General features: G+C 35.3%; 1 protein-coding gene and 1 pseudogene across 1 annotated transcript; both read right to left on the bottom strand.

The window, feature by feature from the left end:
- Positions 1-1,627: 1,627 nt before the first annotated feature.
- LOC122065918 lies at positions 1,628-9,295 on the bottom strand (annotated as a pseudogene).
- A 1,244-nt stretch (positions 9,296-10,539) lies between these two features.
- Positions 10,540-11,599, bottom strand: LOC122065924 (cucumber peeling cupredoxin-like). Its single transcript, XM_042629748.1, has 2 exons — positions 11,321-11,599; positions 10,540-11,234 (listed from the first exon to the last, which is right to left on the bottom strand). The coding sequence occupies exons 1-2, from the start codon at positions 11,514-11,516 to the stop codon at positions 10,783-10,785; spliced, it is 648 nt and encodes a 215-aa protein (XP_042485682.1). The 5' UTR covers positions 11,517-11,599; the 3' UTR covers positions 10,540-10,782.
- Positions 11,600-18,340: the final 6,741 nt, after the last annotated feature.

Raw genomic sequence — 18,340 nt, 5'->3', positions numbered from 1 at the left:
TTAAACTACAATTGCCATCCTAATCCGGATTAAACTACGGTTAGCCTCAAATAAAAAATTTGAGCGGGGGTCTGCGCCCCCTACACCCTATGCTATGCAGGGGGCCTCCTTCCCCCCTAGCAACCCCCACGGCCCGCTAACTGGCTAGCGGGACCGCCGTCCTGGCTGTCTAGGTGTTGCACCAGTACTCCCTGAATTAAACTGTGACGGAATACAAGACATCATACACCAACAACTTTCTCACTTAAGTAAAGTTTCTAAATCTCCATTTTTTTTTTTACTATTGCAAGTTGAATAGAGTTGTATGCATAGCCATGGATATGATTGTGTTGGGGTTTTGAATTTTATCATTTGAAATCTCTTGTAACGGACTTGTGAGTGGGTGCTCAAAAGGTGTTTGTTGAAATGCATAGTACTATCTAGGGATCCACAGTTGTAGCTGTGAGTGGTGGGTTGTACCCCAGGCTTTGTATCATCAAAAACCAAACCAAGAGTAACGTATCGGGCAATATATGAAACCCATTTGTGGATATTGCTCCGCGGAGTAGGCACATTGCCAAACAACGTAAAATTCCGTGTTGTGATTGTGTGTGCTTATTATCTGGATAGAAGTGCTATAGTTTATTTTTGTAGAGTGGGTGTATACTCCTGGTAGGCCTAATCATCTCTGGTTGTAGGCGGGAGTGGACACGAACTGTAGTTGGTAAAATTAGGACTGCCCCAGCCAACGTTGTATACAAGTGTGCATATGTCTCAGTGCTTGCAGTGCAGTGGAGTTTGTCAAGGTAATTTTTGGGAGAAATATTAGTGTCTACTGATTACCTCTCAGCAGTGAAGCCGGTTCATCAGGGCTATGGTGCAAAACCCAAAACCACCCAAGAACACTAGGTGAGTTATCACAATCCATCCACTCTTTTAACTTTTGACTCTGCATATCAAACACCATTTCCACTTCCATGTCATCATCATTCATCCCCAGCAGTCAATAGAGAAGAATTAGTAACGAAATTGGTTGGTAGGTCTGTTACTTTCAGATGTAAGATGGGAAAGTGCAACAGAATTTGATAGGAAGCACAATGGGAACAGTTGGGTCTGGGGTTGGGATTGTGGGAAGCGGCATTGAAGCTGGAGTGGGGCTTGTTGGAAGTGGTCTTGGTGCTGTGGGCACTGGCCTCAGCAAGGCTGGAAAGTTCGTGGGCCAGACAATTGCAGGGCAATCAAGCAGCTCCGAGAGGAGTGGTAGCACCACTCCTGTAATACCGGAGCAAGAAAATGGTGGTGCAAAGCCGGCATGAACTTACCTGTACAATCTTAGCTATTCATACCTGTGTTATGATCTTTTGATTTGTACCCTCTTTTACCTCTCTTAGATCTCTTGTTGTTTAAATTGAAAAGCAATTAGATGTGTTTGCAATTCTGTGAATCAGTTTCATCCTCAGTTTAATTTTTTAGGCCTCGGTTGATCCAAAGTCTTATCAAAACATGTGGAACCGACAACTTAGAGAAGGTTAGAAGGGAAAAGGAGGGGGGGGGGGAATCCATTGATGTTTTGGCTAAAAAGTGTATAGTAGAATTTAGTACTATATTTGGTATGTTTTTGAGTTGGTGACACATTTGCTCTTAGTAATAATGGTTACAAAAACTCTCTTTTTTTCTGTTTTGGATTTATTTCATTCACTTCTAACAAACCGAGGCCTAGAAAAGTAAGGAGCACAGAAAACAAGAGGAGATCTAAGAGAGAGAGGTAAAAGAGGGTAGAAAAAGATTTCTAATCTTCGAACTAATCATCTAAGATCTTAAAATAGTACAATTCGAAAGATCATAGTACAGGTAAGAAAAGCCGAGACTACAGGAAAGTTCATGAAGGCTTTGCACCACCATTTTCTTGTACCAGTGTTACAGGAGTGCTGCTACCACCCCTCTAGGAGCTGCTTGATTGCCCTGCAATGATCTTGCCCATGATCTTTCCAGCCTTGCCGAGGCCAGCGCCCACAGCACCAAGACCACTCCCAACAAGCCCAACTCCTGCACCAATGCCAGTTCCAACAAGCCCTGCTCCGGACTCGACTGCTTCCATTGTGCTCCCTATCAAACCAGCTTCTTTCGGTTTCTTTCTCTCCTCTTGGATCCTCTTTTCTTCTTCGAGGGCTGCCAGCTACTCTTCCTTGTTGAACTCATAATACAAGACCTATATGCTCCCATCCACATCCGGAATATTAATTTTTCCCAAGAGGAAGAGCAAACAAAGAAAATCCATGTCATGTCATGAAATGATTATATATTGCAATATTGATTACAATATTGAGCATATTTACTTTGTAAGACCGGATGTTTTTACCTTAACAGTAAGAGTTCCTCTTTCTTTATTATCTTTAATTTTTTGCATATCAAGCGATGGCAATAGTCTCAGATCAATCTCTTTTGGAGTATCAGGTTCCAATTGGATCAAAGGTAATTTTGTAATTCCCAATCTTTTGTCTTGTCCAACATCTGCATCATAGACCTGTTGACAACATTGACAAAAATTATTTGAGTATGTTGTCAATCAACCAACAAGTTTATCATAACAATGGTCAAAGAATAATTAGTGAACGGATCAGTTTCACGTACGAGAATGTTCTCGTACACTCCTGATCCATGGATATAAAATCTATTAAATGAAGATAGAGAAAATTGATTCTATATCCACGGATCAGGACCATTCTTATACATTCTCGTCCGTGAACCTGATCTGCTCTCAAATAATTAATCAATTCAAACTGTTTAAACAAGAGAAGAGGCCTAATACTATCTCCCAGAAATAGGCAACTCTATGTCGGTTAATTTGTAATTTTCCTCAATATAATCTGTTGAGAATAAACAGAGGGCGTAAGTGTCATTGGCACGAGAGAATTCGAAAGATACTAGAAATTCGTTGAATAAGTCCTAGCCATCCTGTCCAAAGCCAATAATGCAAGTCTAAATAACCATGAGCCTAGGAATGATGGACTGACACTAACCAAGGCAAGCGTGGAAAATAGTTTTCAATATTACACAAAAGATGACTATAAGAAATTGAAAGAGTAAAAAACAGAAGAGCTTATGACAAGAATCAACAGTATCCTGACTAATTTCCCTATGAACTATCTTCCTTGAACATTCCAGACTGACAGCCATAAATGGCACAGATCAGTAAGCTTAAAAAGAGAGAGACGGGGGAACTAGTGAGACAAATATTCCAGTTCAACTATATCCATGGAGATTCTAGGATTGGTAAATTATCTGGTGTCGTGGTCACTAAATTTACATTATGTAAGACACCATAATTGTTTCTGAACAGGGGAGAACAAAATCTTGGGAGAAACTACGTGAGACAAAGCCTTTCACTTGTATAAGCATCTTGATCCTTATAGAAGTTGATCCATGGAGATTCTAGGATTGGTAAATTCTCTGGTGTCGTGGTCACTAAATTTACATTATGTAAGACACTATAATTGTTTCTGAACAGACAGAACAAAATCTTTGGAGAAACTACGTGAGACAAAGCCTTTCACTTGTATAAGCATCTTGATCCTTATAGAAAAGTTATTTATTAAAACAAATAAAATAAATTAAACGATAAAGAAGAAAGGGTAAAAAGGAAAAAGATTGAAAGATGAGATTATTTTCTCAACAAATAGTAGCAATCCTCGTTGGAATGATGTCCATGCATGTACCAAAGACAAATTTTTTAATGATGGCTGTATAAATGATATTTCCATGCCTAATAAGGAGCAATAGCATAAGTGGAATCTTATATATCTGATTAGCTCTAGTATGATCAGAAGTATTTATATAACACCTTCTTAACCAGATTTTTTTAATTGAGTAGGTATCCGCTACTCATAAAAGATGGATACAGTCCCACAAGAACATCCAGTTTTCTTGACAAGTTGCAATATATCAATCTGACATATTAAAATGAACATAGGAAGGTTGAACAAAGAAATAAGTGATTTCACAATATCCATTCTCTATTGAAAGAAAGAAGCATAAGATCGAAGAACAGGAATGAGATTTGAGTTTAATCAAAACCTGGAGAACAAGTGATTGTGTTTCCTTGTCTCCAACAATCAGCTCAAATGTTTGATTCCATACTGGATTGAGGTTGTTGTTGATGACTTTCATCTTAACCTTGAATATAGGTCAAACATATAAAACCACATATGGATCAGTCGATTGCCAAGATCATTTTTATCTGCTTTGTATACAAAAATACATTTGCGTCTTTCATGGTGAAAGACCCAACAAACGGCAACAAAAGGTGTGATCAACCTTCTACTAACTGACTTAATAACCCATGCCCAACTAAGAAAAGTGATAATTCTGTGAACTCAGAAAGATTTAGTAGAAGTTTTTTTGAGTTAATGACTGTTTGGAAGCCACGTAAATTGAAGAATGTGAATATTTTGATTATTCAACATTTTTTATCAGTAGCATGATTTTCAATTCTAGTAGAGGAAAATAGAACAAGATGAGATTTTATCAAGTTAACCTCACATCAAGACTCTAGAAAAAAACATAGACAAATAAAGTGAAAGGACATGATAAAAATTTATTACCACAAATCCACAGGAATACCACCAATTGGAAAAACCATCCGGTGGGGCCACTGGAGTGTGTCTGTGACCATTGCATTGACAGTTTCCTACCAAGAATAGAAGAGAACTGTTAATATTTTTTTGGTATGTTGAGCATATGAAAATTCTACCAGGACCATTTTCAATCCAGGTGCATATATACAGATAAAGGTCAAAATACAATTCTTGACTTAAATCAATCATGGAATTGCGGTTAAGCTTCCTCCGACAGCCTTCACTGCGTAATCTGTTTTAGGCTTTGGCTGATTTAACATATAAAATTATTAATTGCCTTAAAATTAATGTAGTTAGCATAAGGTAATGGTCCAATAATATCTCCTAATTGTATGAATATAATCTCTTATCCCGATGTAAGATTTTCTAACTTAAAATACTATTACTAGCAAAGAATATCCAAACCCCCAAATATTTTTGAATGCCTTTAAAGAAGTTGGGAATAACATGACCTCAAATACTAAATCTAAATCAACAAAGGCAAGGAAAGTCGCGAAGTTGGACATACCTCGGCAAGGAAAGCAACTAACACAGCAGAAATGCAAGGGAGCTCTTGAGCTAGTTGGAAGATAACACACACAATAGCGTAAATTTGAAGATTTTTCAGCTGCAGCCAGTAATAAAACCATAATTTTCAACAATACATAAATAATAAAGGATGGGAGATTGACTTAATCCAGCATATGCGAAACCTAGTGACCACTTGCCAATGTTCAACAAAAAGGGCCCTTCCATGAATATATGGTAGGTTATAAACACTATATTGGAGACCTCAGCACTACAATGGACTGGATTAAATGGGTTACCAGCACCTCACACCCATATTGAGGTCATCTTGGTATATCTTAACCAAGGTCCAGCTGTCCAGGACAGATTCGGTCAGAGACCACAAACACACATCGGTATTAGATTACAAGAAAAACAAAGAAACTAGTGAATAGTGATAACATTTAAAATTCTTAACTGATTCCTATCATCCCTCCATTCTATTTATCTTTTTCTTCAGGTTAAGTTCAATCACATAGACTTGGAATGAACCCAATTCTTACCAACCTGTTCCCATCCCACCAAGTACCTAAAACCTTTCAAGATATTTAATTTACCAACCTGGACGGGTAAAGAAGCAACAACTGCTGCCTCAACATCAAGAATGATGCTAGCATTACTACCCCAGCGGAAGTCAATATCCATGGTAATCTGACCTTCCTTTAGGCTCTGAACACGAATACCTACATAAATTATTAATTACTGTAACATCTGTGACCAAAGGTGGACAGTATAAAACACAACTATGCAAATGCAGGGTAATGGATGCACATTGTTAGCAAGCAAAATAATCAAGACATAGCCATGGTTGTTTCTGAGTTATATCAGGATGATTAAAGAAAGGGCAGAGGAACTTATCTTCAATTCCCAAAGCTGTACCGGAAAGTATGGTTTCAAGTATTGGCATCAGATCAGGCATGTTTAATCTCCAAAATGGATTTGCCAATGTCATACCAATACCATGGTGTATCACTTAAAATACAGACTGGATTGGCTGTATCAGCCCATATGAATTGGATTGGTGGAGTTTTATATGGAAGCATCCCGAGTGCTAAATCCTTGCCAAAAAGAAATAAAGTAAGAAAAGGAAAAGGAATGGGAAAGGAACTTTTCTTCGACCAGAGAGAGGAAAAGAACTTTTCTTCAAATCATACTCTCCAGTCTCTGGCAAGAAAACCAAAGAGGACATTGTGATTGAACACTTTGTTGACAGCTCCATATGAGAGTCCTGAGTGTTATACATCGACTAAATGCTAGGACCACTCTCAACCACACCTCCCTCAACCACAAGCATTCATTTCTTCCTTTTCTCAAATTCAGTTCTTCAATGCCGAGATACTGCATCCATTGAGCAATAACATGTCCTATATGTAACTGACTAGTACCTAGCCTTCCATGAAGGATTTTACTTTAAGCATAATTTAAGTCCTTATCAAAAAATTTACCTAGTGGAATTTGTGTAGCATAAATAGGTCTTAGAGTTTCTCTTGATTATTAAAATAAACAAAACATTATCTTAGCACGGTTGGTCTTCCATTATCTCCCTCAAATCTATACTAAAATTTCTGAGGTTTTTGACCTTTTCCACCCACTTTGCAACACACTTGTATTAATATCCACTCTTCATCAGTGAAAAGTATTACGAGAAGACTCGAAGCAATTGCAAAATCAAACAGAAGTAAGCAGACTAAATAATTGTCTCTCCCACCCCCCAAGTTCCTCAATTACAACTCATAGCTAACAAGATTCAAAATATAGACTAGGATGGGTTAAATTAACCATCATAAATACTAAAAAAGTAATTGTGAATTCAGACCTTCAATCTTTGGTGCTACATTTCCAAGAGAGAATTTGCTGAACTTCAGTGATGTGATTCCTGGAGGTTGATATTCTTCCACTAATGGTTCAATAGATTCTCTTATGATCACTGAAGTTGGCTGGGAATAAGGACAATTTTAAATATTAAATCAAAAAATTAAAATTGGAAATTGATGCCATGATAGCACAAAAATAATAATAGGTTGTCAACAAAACAATCACATGCAGCGATTCTTCCACAATATTTTCAAAATTTGGGCACTACATGGATATGGTTTCAAGTGCCACTTTAATACAACCATCAATTTCAAAAGAGAAAATCTTGGAAGAAAATACAAAGGAATAAACCAAGAAGTTCTCCATAATCCAATCCCCTTTTTCTTTCCCAAACTGAAAGTCTTTCATTCCATTCTAATTTCTGTAAAATAATAACAAATTATTTGCCATTACTTCTAACAATGCAAGCAGAATATAGAAATGCTATTGATGAAAGGAATGTTGATTGAACACAGAAAAAAAAATATTTACTTCTCCAAATTCAATTAAAAAAAAAATATATATATATATATATATATATACCCAACAACAGAATGACAATACCAAACTTAATAAAGGAAAGCATGGGCATTGTATGTAATTGAGAAGAAAATATGACATTAAATAAAAAGAAAATGGTTACCAAAATCAATTGATGACTATTCAACAAAAAGGAAGAGAAGCTTACTTCTGCAAGAAAGGGCCACAGTTTTTCCAGTTGCTTGTTTAGCCATTTCACCTGAAAGAAATGACATACTTGGATTAAAAAAAAAACAAAAAAATTGAAAACAAGACTTAACACGTTCAAAATAATTTCAAGGCAATAACACTTCATGCATGAGAAATCAACACTTTAACTAACCAGTTCACAAGTAAAACTAAAGCATTCAAATATAGTCATAGTCATAGGAACTATTTATTTTTGTACAGGATAAACCTGCAAGTGAATGTTTGAAACGCCTTAACGTGATTACACTATTACAAACCAGATATATATACAGTTTCCTGAAGATATATAAAGTGGAGGAAAATTGAACTTCAATCAAGGATGAGAACTTATATTTAAACACTGGTATAGAGAGTAAGTATCAACCTGAAAATGCATATTGAACACTGGTACACCAGAGAAAAGAACGAAAAAAGCAATTAAAACAAAAAAAAAAAATTCTATGAATGAGAAAGCTATCATATATTGTATAAAAGCCATGCCTCCCATCTATAAAAGCTACTCTACTAATCATCCAAGTAGTTAACATATTCATAAAAGCCAAATAAAAATAACAACAACAAACTCGGTAGAGATAAAATAAGGGACAACTGACCTGTTCATACATCTGAAAAGATATCCAATCAGGATAATTATCGCTGCAAATCCTTTTTACACCCTCTCTGCTAAGGGAGGCAAGAATTTTTATACCAACTGCCTGGTGATGACAGGAAAATATAACCAATGGCATCAAGAATGTTTTGCAACAATCATCCAAAATAATAATCCTTAATAATTTTACTCAACCATCTTTAATAATTGTATAGTTGAAGAGAAACATCATAAAAATCAAAATATTTTCACAACAGAGTACCCCCAAAAAAAACACTAATAATATAGCCACATTAAAGGTTCAGCATCAATTAAGGGATTTCTAAGGCTTGAAATCATCTACCATCACCACACAATAGTTCAATACTTCAATGAACCTTTCCATGGATTTATTTTCACCTGGAAAGAAGTAGTTTGAAATAAGAAAATACAGAACTTGAGAATAAGTAATCTAACATCTACAGGACAAGAACTCTAAGCAATAAATAGTCCACTATATTTGCATCAAACATGTGGCATGCAAAACTAAGAATCTAAAAAGGCAGAGGAAGATGAAAACCTAAGTAGATACAGAGTAGTATGGTATTTGTAATTGCAGAACTTCGTCTATAAGAGAACTCTAACGAGCCCAAAAGGAAAGAAACGGAACCTTGGGGATACGTTGGGATCTGCGGTACCTCATCAAGCGGCTCCAACCAGCCATTAAAGCGATGCCAACAACCATCCCCACTAGAATTTCAGAAATCAAACTCATCTTCTCCGATGCTAAAATGGAGCTCTCGAGCAAAAGAAGCAGTAGAAGTAGAGAACTCCCTCCCTCAGAGATTAATTAAGGCCACATTACATAATCATAACAAGAACAAAATGACCAAAAATAGAGAAGTTTTGTTGCTTTCCAATTTTAGTAGCATTGTCAAAGAACCGGATTCAAACGGGTTGGATAAGGATGTAAATTTGAAATCAAAATCGTTTATTAAAATTAAATCCAACCGTTTATATTGAAATTATAAATTGTTTATTAAATGGTTTAATTTTGATTTTAAAATTAAAATCGTGATTTAGTTTTAGTTTTAAAGTTTAAGTAGTTGGTAAATTATTTAAATAAAATTATTAAATCGATTAACATATACATAGTAAGTTTGAATCATTCAAGTTTACATATATTTTAATTTAAAAAATTTACCTTAAATAACTATTAAAAAAGTATAAATAATAAATAATTCAATTCAATGTTACAGGGCACATACATTTCACTAAAAATTTTAAAAGTTTAAAGGTAAAAAAGTTGTCTAGATAAAAAATTAGAAAACATAAAATAATCGTTTGAAAACCGAAATCGTTTATTAATGGTTTCGGTTTTAATATATGAAACCGTTTATTAAATGCTTCGATTTTGGTTTTACCTAAAAAATCTTACACCAAATCGAATCGAACCATCTATGTTAGAACCGAACCAATTAACACCCTTACGGTTGGATCCGATTCTTGATTCTTCTGGTTTTTAATTTGAGAAATTGGTTGATCTCATGGGTTTAGTCTAGTTTTGATTGATTTCCAATCAATTTCGGCAAAATTGGAAGTTTGGAGCCATTGAAGGTTGATTTGTTATTGATTCCACTCCTCGTAGGGATCACCATTTTTGTCCTTGCATCATGACCACCGGAATTGATAATCTACTGCATATGACAAGCATGGACACATTTACAAATGGTGGTTGGCCTAATTAGGTGTCACCACTTTTTTTACCTTGGACCCTAATTAGGTGTCACCACTTTTTTTACCTTGGACTACAAGTGTCTAGATAAATAGTTAGATATGGACAATTTTGTAAGTGTCTAATTGATTTTATGGGATTTAATTGAGCTATCAATAATTTGGCTAAATAAGCTTTGAGAGAGTCTCTGACTACTAAGACATTTATATCTAATTACATGTAGGCCTAAGTAAGTGAACTTTAAACAGACTTTAAACATGTCGAACTCTTAAATCGATCAATCTAGACCGACAATTGTCATGAGACTGAATTTCGAGCTCTAATTAAACTGTTTTGTCTTAAATTGAGTTGATATGCATTATTGAAATAGAATCTGAATCTAGAACATATTTTGAAACTCAATTCATCTCTCCTTTCTGTTTTTTTCCACAATGCATTCTAAACCCAAACACAGCTTTAACTAAAGCTAGCTATTTATTAAGACAATGAAAATCTATGCCTTGGCAATAAATCCAATAAGATGCCCAACTTAACAGTATAACAGTGAATAATAATACCGTGAAGTGTGAATGTGTGATCATATTATCCCATCTAAAAGGGCAAAAAACATTTGGGAGAGAAAAAAAAAATATAAAGAAAATAAATCCCTCGCTACTCGCCGAATCGGCAAGCCACCGGATCGAAGATCATCAGATCTCAGAAGGGAACTCGAAATGTCTCTTTCCACCAAAGTCAAATCAAACCAGCACGAAAGCAGACAAAAGGAGGAGGAGGAGGAGGAGAGCCGGAGAGAAGGAGAAGCTGAAGCCGAAGCCGCCATTGTAGGTCTGTTGCTGGTCGGATGGGGTAGTTGAAGTTGGAGAAGACGGAGATTGAGAATCAGGAGACGGAGGCGCCACGTAAGGCGGTGGTGGAGGCTGATTGAGACTAGGAGGCAATCCTAGCCCGTGCTTCACCTGGATCTCGAATGCCATTCCATTCTGACACTGAACACCATCGTATGCATCGGAAAAGTAAAAGTTTGGGCCTTCCTGAGTCAACGGCACCGCCACCGTCAACGAATTCGCCGTCGTATTTCCCCCACCGTACTGAAAAGCATCTCCATCCGATGCATCATCGAAGTCACAGGTTTGGTAGACCGTCTGGTTATACGTCTGGATCACCGTCTGATTCCCATTCGTGTCGAAAACTGTAAAATTAAACATTAAAATTTGGGAAATAATCAAATTAATGAAGTAATTAAGAGTTGAGAAAGGGAAAGAAGCATTGGCTTACTGAGAAAATCGCCGAGGTTGAAGGTCAGAGAAGCCGCCCAATTTGAGTAGTTGGCGGAGGTGGTGTTGGTGGTGGAGTTGAAGAACCATCCAGCGGTACCTCCGACGGTGTAGTTAGTGTATTTAGTAGTTGCAGAGGCAGCTGAGGTTATCAGAAGTGATAGGACCACCAGATTTGCAATGGCCGCCACCTCCATTACTGTTCCCAACAACACTTCTCTAGAGTCAAAAGACTATGTAGTTTTAGGCCTGCAAGTGCAAGGTGGGAAAGTGGTGAAGAGAAAAGGAAGAAAAAAAATTATAAATTATAATTTTCGGAGATACGTGTCAATTGATCAATGGTGGATTTAGGTATGAATACGTGGCAAGAGGTTGTGTCAGATCCTCACATGTCGAGAGAGAGAGAGTGTAGTAGCGCGTAGACTCGCTACTGAGTCACTTGAAATGTCGTTTTCGAGATGGGGTGGGTGAACTGGCTTTCATGTTTAAAACACAGTACGCGTTTTCTCTCGGTCTTTTATTCTTGCCTTGGGTAGTTGACATCCTGAAGAATAAGGGCTCGTTTGGACGGCACCAAATGTGATCTTAAAACTGAAGTTTTTTCCCATCTTTATTGTTGTTCCAATGTTCCTCTCCTCTATGATCAGAATGGGCACCTTGAACACTGATCTTGTTACTGATATCAATACACATTCTTTATCTAATTTTTATAGAGAGAGAAATTAATAAAAAAAAAACCATGTGAAAGAGCGTGGGGTACACCTTATGCTTAGAGAACATTTTTCCTTATTTTTGTTAAAAATTTTGATTTTAACATATTTACTCTTACTATAGACCATTATATTGATATGATATCAGGAAAGTATGATTATTGACCTCAGCCGATATGATTCGATATCGTATTTTGAAACCATAACCTTAAATTGTTTCGCTAATTGAATAAATAGAAATTATACTCATTTTTTTTTTCTTTGCTAAAAAAGGTTTTTACAATAGGGAATTAGAGTTTTAAATGCAAACATAAAAAAGGCCGTGAGCAATGACAATGCAAGCAATGTTTGGGGAAGGATTATTTTTCTTAAAGAAAGTGGGAAACAAATGACCTAAGTGATTAAAATATACTGCTTTTTAAGAGAGAGAATTTATTACAGGGCTAAGGATTGGATATACCACTAGGACGCTGGTAAGTATAGGAGGGTAAAGCAGTCTTCTAAAAAAGATGGGAAAATATGACACTTTTTTTTTTTTTTGGTAAATAGAGGAATGACACATGATGGCCACCATATGCGACATATCAAGCCTTTTAAAATTTTTTTTTTTTTTTTTGTGCAACATCCTTTTCACTTCATTTATGCGTAGTAGGTAAATGCTGAATTAGAATTTGGCTTGAATTTTGAATGTAATTTTTTTTATTGACACAGTTAATGTGGTAATTATCTTATGAGAAAACACGATTCCTTAGTCATACAACCTTGTGTCAACGCGGATTACATGAAGAGACACATGGGCATCAACAAAGGTGGTTTTCTACATTTCACAGGGGTACGTGGAGAATCATTTCGCCACCCTCTGTCTAGCGCAAGGACTGTGCGACCAGAGAGTTCTTTTTCCCATAATTTGTAGTATTTTTAAAAAAAAACATTTTTTACCCTTTTAGTATATATATATATATATATGTATACACTATCATATTATTATATAAAAGCAAGAAGTGGCAAATCTTTCACTTGGCAAGATTGTCCTTCCTTCTTCATTATCTCTTATTTCAATTATTTTTTATTTTCTTAATTTTCTGATACCCTTAATATTATTATATTTTTATAATACTTAAATACTATAATTTCTCTCTCTCCTCTTCTACTTTCACACAATTTTTCCATTATCCATTTTCCTATTTTTATTATAACTCTTTCTAAAACTCTTTCTGCCTCCCATTCTCACAAGATTTTATGCACTTTCCTTTTTTAATTAGAACTCTTGTTTTCCTATTCTTACTAAAACTCTTTCTCTCTTTCCTTTTTTTGTTTTCCCTAAAACTCTCTCTCTCTCTCTCTCTCTCTCTCTCTCTCTCTCTCTCTCTCTCTCTCTCGCTCCTAAGAAACTTTGATAAGGAACATGTATTTTTAGTATAAAAAAAAAGATTGGGGAAGAATAAGGTTAGATGGTATTGGCTTGAAAGCGTTCTATTTCTCTCTTGGAAACTCTAACTTTCCGTGGTAGACTTCTATATTTTATGTCTTTTACTCTTTTAACTTGTTTGTCCCATTATTGGACTTCTATCTCTATCTCACCCATGCATTAATTGTTTCTCGGTGATAATAGAGGTACAATTCTACCTCCCCACTCATCTTTTATGTTCTTTTTTGTTTTTTTGAATGTATTACATTCCAAAGTTTGTGTTACTGTTAAAGTTCCTTATGGTTTACTGCTTTTGGAATCTCAAGAATTTTCAATTTTCAAAAATAGTTTCAAGGACTTTTTCCGTACTTTTTCACAGCTGTGTGATCTTCATTGGAGAATTTTCAATTGTTGGATCACCAAATATCATGGGATATAAGTAGAGAAGCACAATGCAAAACTAATGGATTGCTGATGTAGGGCACTTAGCTTGATCCCAACCACAGATGACTCAGTCAAACAGTACTGAAATACAATGGCAAGTAAACTTAACATAACTGGTAATTTTCAAAAGAGGGTACCTTGGTTGTGATATTGAGGGTGATAAGAAAGAGGCAAGGCTCTCCCAGTCCTGAACTCTTTTGACATTATTCTTGCTGGCTTCACCTACTTTAGGCATAACAACAGGATTGAATGGGCGAAACACAAAACCGTTGGAGCTTTGCTTTGGCTGTTGCTTGATCTGGTTTCTGTTCATCCATCAAGGAATTCGCTTCGCTTCTCTTGAAATAATTTGGGTTTATTGTTCTCATCCATCAAGGAATGGCTTTTGTGCTTGTACATGTGGAACCTCCTCTTTTTTTTTTCATATAAATTGAAGTGGGGGTTATTGAAGGCTGAACTGAAAGAGAAATTGTATTTAATGTATGGGTATGTGAGTTATTATTTGGAAGAGTTAATGCAGATGAATCACCCTGATTAATGGGTTGTGAATGACTGAATGTATGTGTTTGATTGACTCTGATATACATTTTTCATGCTTTGCAGTACCTGCTAAAAAAACCACAACACCTTTTAAGTTTCAGCTGCAAAAAACAACCACTACTGCAACCATTCTTTTTAAACCCAGTAAGGAAAAATGGACTACTTTAAATTTTCTCATCCTCCATCATTTCAATCCTGCTTTTGATTGGTTTGGTCAGTTTTCACAGTTTAAAATAGTTGCAATTGATACTTTGGAACTGTCGGGTTAGCCCCGTAATTTGCTGATGTTTTGATCAGTCTGATCTGAATTTTTTTTTCTTTTTCTTTTTGAGTAGTTGTTGGATTTCTTGTATTGTCAAAAGCGAAAAATCAATCTAAACATGATGGACAAAAAGGCACTAATATAATGGAGGGTATGGAGTTGAAAACTAGGCAAAAAAAGGCCACCACGTATACCCTTCTCTCTCTCCTTTATCCCAAAAAAAATAAAAAATAAAATACACCTCTCTAGAGGAGGGCCAAGACAGCTTGAAAATTTTCTTTTACTAAAACAAAAAGAATGACGATATGAATGTCTAAGCTAACATATTTGTCCTTCTGGTTGTTATCCTTCTTATCCCAACATTGACAAGGTGTAGGGAGCTAGCAGAGAAGCCACAATATCCTCCACTTTCTATCAATTACATATGCTATTATATATATTCTACCTTTTTCGTTGGGAAGGTAATGGGCATGGTGGTCTTATCAAAACCAGTTAAGCTTATAATCAATTAGGTGATCAAAAGATCAAAAAAGTAAGGGCTTTTTTGATGTCTTGAGATATAATTGAAGGGCACAAAGGGATCGTTATGCCCGGAGCATGGTAAGGAATCCCCACACCCAGCCAATAGTAGTGTGGGAAAGGGTAAGGTTTCTTTTTTTGGGTGAAGGAGGAAGAGGATAGATTATGATCCGTATAGACAAGAGGGTGTTGAAATATATGAAAGTACGGGGAACTTGATATTAAACCATAGTTCAGGGGAAGGGAGTGTAATTTCACCCTTCTTTCTTTCCCCTCGTTCCTTTTTATTTTCCCATAATTGCAATTGCTGGTACCCATGTAATTTTTTAATAATTAAAGCTCTCCAAAAATTTATTTCTCTTGATTATTTTACTCTTCTATCTTTCCTCTCATTCCTTTTAATTTTCGCATAATTGCTGGTACCCTTGTAATTTTTTTTTTTTTTTTTTTTAAAGAAATCAAACGATCTCATACTCTCTAGGGTCCTAGATATGTCTAATGGCAATGGTTGTACTGAGGAATCAAAAAACCATTGCAACCGATGGAGTATGAGTTGTCAACCACATGTGATTTTAGGCACAAGCTTCTTGAAAGGAAAACAACACATAGGCCTTGAATTACCGTCTCCAACCATTGAGATTTATCTGTATGGTTGTTTTTAAAGCACTCCAAATATCTTGACAAAAATCCTGCAACTATGTCTGCAAAAGAAGCTCTCTAGGAAGGGATGCTGAATTCAATCCCTGAGTATGAGACAACTGAGTGCAGGAAGGATGATCCATCTGAACTTGATTATCAATTACTTTAACTAACTCCAAATACTTTTGTCTTTATATTCTTTTTTCGATTTCATTTTCCCTTTTATTGCATTGTGTTAGGTACTTCCCTTTCCCTGCCTGGTTTCCTAAGAAGTTAGGAAATTGAAGAACTTTGGGATTTTAGAGTTTCTTTTATTATTTCTCAAGAAAAGTGGTGTCTGAAAATCGGTTTTCCTTCTTTTTTTTAATCAAAATTGGAGAGAAAAATTAACCGTTCAAAGTGATAGAAACTGTCTTTTGAAAAATAAGGTGGTGCCTAAAAAACAATTTGAAAGCGGGTTTTCCTTCTTTTTTTAATCAAAATTGGAAAGAAAAATTAACGGTTCAAGGTGATAGAAACTGTCTTTTGGAAAATCACTTTTCAGGCACTATATTCCCAGATTCCACATTCCAATCGAAGATAATTTGCTTTCACCAATTTTCCCAGCAATCAGACGAGCCTGCATTTTATATTTTTTCATTGAAGGTAGTGGGTTCATGTATTGTTTCAATGCCACGTTGACAATATTATGTTCAGTCCAACTTCTTGCTATGAATGCCAAAAGTCCTATGTCTTTCTCTACTTTGGTTGGGGGCTGTTTCTTGCTAGAGATGGAGTTGGATACACTAGGATAGAATACATCCCAAATCTTTCTAGATAAGTTCTATAAAATATTATTTTATCAGCTACTCATTCAACATGCATTGCACTTTATATTTTATATAAGGACAAATATATGAATGTCTAGCTAAGCGGCATTCTTTGTTGGATTACATCATGACTTCGTTTATGAATGTAACCAGGTTGTGGGTAGAATGTGATTCATAATCAGTTGTGAGTTATCCTAAATCAAAAAATTTCATGGTGCTTTCAGTAAAAATGATGATTCTATGAGAGTTTCTTGGATAGCATTTCATGAAAAATATGACATTATTACTATGAAGCAAATGTAGTATAGACTAGCTAAGCATGCAACTGCACACACTACTTCTTCTACTCGGAACACTGCACCTTTTTTTTGTTTTTCATGATATTAACTGGGACTCTCAATTGAGACCTAGATATAGATTTTCTTAAAAAATTTTGTCTTCTCTTTGATTGGATTGCTTCTCTACTGATGGCCACACCGAAGGTGGAGATGTAATTCAGTGGTTGTGTTTTCACTCAATACTCTGTAAATTCAGTCTAAATTAATATGTTTCTATTGCTGATTCTTAGTCAAAAAAAAAAAAACTATCATCAAGTTTAGTTTTTTAATTCTCTTTAAACCATCATTAGTAGTTAAATTGATCTGTAAAGAAAGCTGGCTTTGATGTATTTGAATATGATTTCCTGTTTATATTCTACAAAGCATTTTGTTTTCATCTCTCCAATCGCTATCAATTTCTTAAACCCATGATTTATATCTCTTTAATCTTGTTCAGTTCTGACCCATTATAGGTTTTAGATAGGATTTCTATAGCATTTTCAACTCAAGGTGTCTCTCGTGTTGGAATCTATATATATATATATATATATATATATCAAAATCATCCCCTATCATCCTTTATTGCAGTTCCCTACTTGTTTATCTCTCTTATGTCTTACTACTATTTAGTATTTTCTTTTATCGGGCCATGAATGGATGTACAATGTAACTATTAATATTGCAAAAGAAAGAAGATCACACTTATTTGGTAACTAGGTTGAAAGTTTTAGATTCTTGTTTGTAGGTTCACAAGCTAACATGGTAGTTAATTGATAAAATTGTAGGAGGAAAGTGGTTATGACTTTTTGCAAATTTTCCATGATATTAACTGACAAGTTAGACTAAGTCAACTAAACACTTAAGGAACTTGATTAAAGTGATAAGTTTAGTAGAGAGAGAGAGAGAGAGAGAGAGAGCTTCTTTAAAAACCATTTAAATGTTCTAAAAAGGTTTTCTTCCTAAATTTTCGGCATTAGGTTTTTCACTTTTTACATTTCTCTCTCTCCCCATTGCTCTAGAATAGTATTTAACCAACCAATAATTGCTTAAAAAAAAATTGAAATTGTCTGTCATTATTTGAATTTTAAAAATTTATATTTAATAATCATCTTAAATTACTAATTACTTCAATGGAAATCATATATGATTAAAATATATTCCATTTATTGTAGACATTTTGTTCTCTCTCACACGGCCACACGTGCATTTGCACGTGTCTTTTTACTAGTATATATATATATATATATATATTTCGATGAGTGTAAATCATCTCATTTTATATGTATACTAAAAAAATGTGTATAACAAACGGGAGAATGAACACTACTTGATAGGGTTGGACACACCAGGTGTTGGGATACGTGACCAAGCCC

This window comes from Macadamia integrifolia, unplaced genomic scaffold (genome assembly GCF_013358625.1).
Source record: "Macadamia integrifolia cultivar HAES 741 unplaced genomic scaffold, SCU_Mint_v3 scaffold2154, whole genome shotgun sequence".
Taxonomy (NCBI): Eukaryota; Viridiplantae; Streptophyta; class Magnoliopsida; order Proteales; family Proteaceae; genus Macadamia; species Macadamia integrifolia.
Note: the sequence above shows the minus strand (reverse complement) of the source record. Positions and strands in the feature narration are given on the sequence as shown.